Below are 1072 nucleotides of genomic sequence, written 5' to 3'. Positions count from 1 at the left end.
AATCGATTAATAGGCGTAAACCGAACCAGTTTAAATTCTACCCGATAACGGAATTCTGGCCTGGAATATCGAGTGTAGATAAACCAATGAAGATTAATCAGTGTTAGTAAGTTATTACAAGTGGATCAGCACAATAACTTTGTAAGTTCAGTGTAAGTGGCAAATCACTGGATTTAAGCCAGTACAATAAGAGCTCAGCGTAAGTAACTAAGTGTAAGTAAATCAGTGGTGATCAGTCTCAGTAAGTCAGGCATAAGTAATTAAATGTAAGTAAATCATTGGTTATCAGTGTTAGTAAGCCATATGTAAGTAATTCAGCGTAAGTATACTGATTGGCCCGGAGTAAAATAACACTGCACCAGGTGTGTAAGTTCGTGCATATCATTACGTCGACTCAGTTTAAACTAGGAATATAGTAAAACATGAAAATCCTTCTTTTATGGGTTTCATCTACGGTTTAGGATTCAAGACCGCGTCCAATTAAATTATTCTGTGGTTTAAAGTTGATATTTGTAGAACGTGACTTTTCTTTAACGCGAAAGTAGCGGGGGTATCGTATGACGTCATATGCGCGAACGAGACAAATGAGGAATTAGAGATTATGTTAAATTCGACTTTGTTTTCATTATCTAAGTTTTTCTGGTGGGTGGGTATTTGTGCTGCAAATACATGTTGTATAGAGATGTAATTCAATAAATCAAAAGTAACAGCGGTTTTTATGGAAAGAGGGGGAAAAAAATCAGCATTATGGTACTCATTTCTAAAAGAGAAACTCTCTTTTAATATCTACATTTGCATATAGTTGGCCGTGCCTTACGCGAGGGGTGCAGTTCGTTGATGTGACAGTTACTGCAGTCATATTTCATCAACTGCATCACTTCTATGTGGTATTGATAGGATTAGATTAGGTCAGCACATTTCGTTTATGGCTCTGACCTCGCCTGACCGCAAAAGGGAGTTTCATTTGATATGTATGGCCGGTTTTCATTCACGTTCTGGGTGTCACTCTCTCGCTTTCAGTTTCAACATCCAAGTGGCTGTCTTTTGCCGTGTGTCTCGTCTTATTTGAATT

The 1072-nt window shown here is 37.8% G+C and overlaps 1 protein-coding gene across 1 annotated transcript in view; it reads right to left on the bottom strand.

Moving 5' to 3' along the window:
* The window catches only part of LOC119591868 (putative uncharacterized protein DDB_G0282133), a 13885-nt gene extending 13010 nt beyond the window's left edge, over nucleotides 1-875 (bottom strand). Inside the window, exon 1 of the mRNA XM_037940606.1 lies at nucleotides 791-875. Coding sequence (XP_037796534.1) covers nucleotides 791-875 — 85 coding nt within the window. The remainder of the gene's footprint in view (nucleotides 1-790) is intronic.
* Between the last annotated feature and the right edge of the window lie 197 nt (nucleotides 876-1072).

This window comes from Penaeus monodon, chromosome 29 (genome assembly GCF_015228065.2).
Source record: "Penaeus monodon isolate SGIC_2016 chromosome 29, NSTDA_Pmon_1, whole genome shotgun sequence".
In the NCBI taxonomy this organism is placed as follows: Eukaryota; Metazoa; Arthropoda; class Malacostraca; order Decapoda; family Penaeidae; genus Penaeus; species Penaeus monodon.
This window is presented reverse-complemented; position numbering and strand designations above follow the sequence as displayed.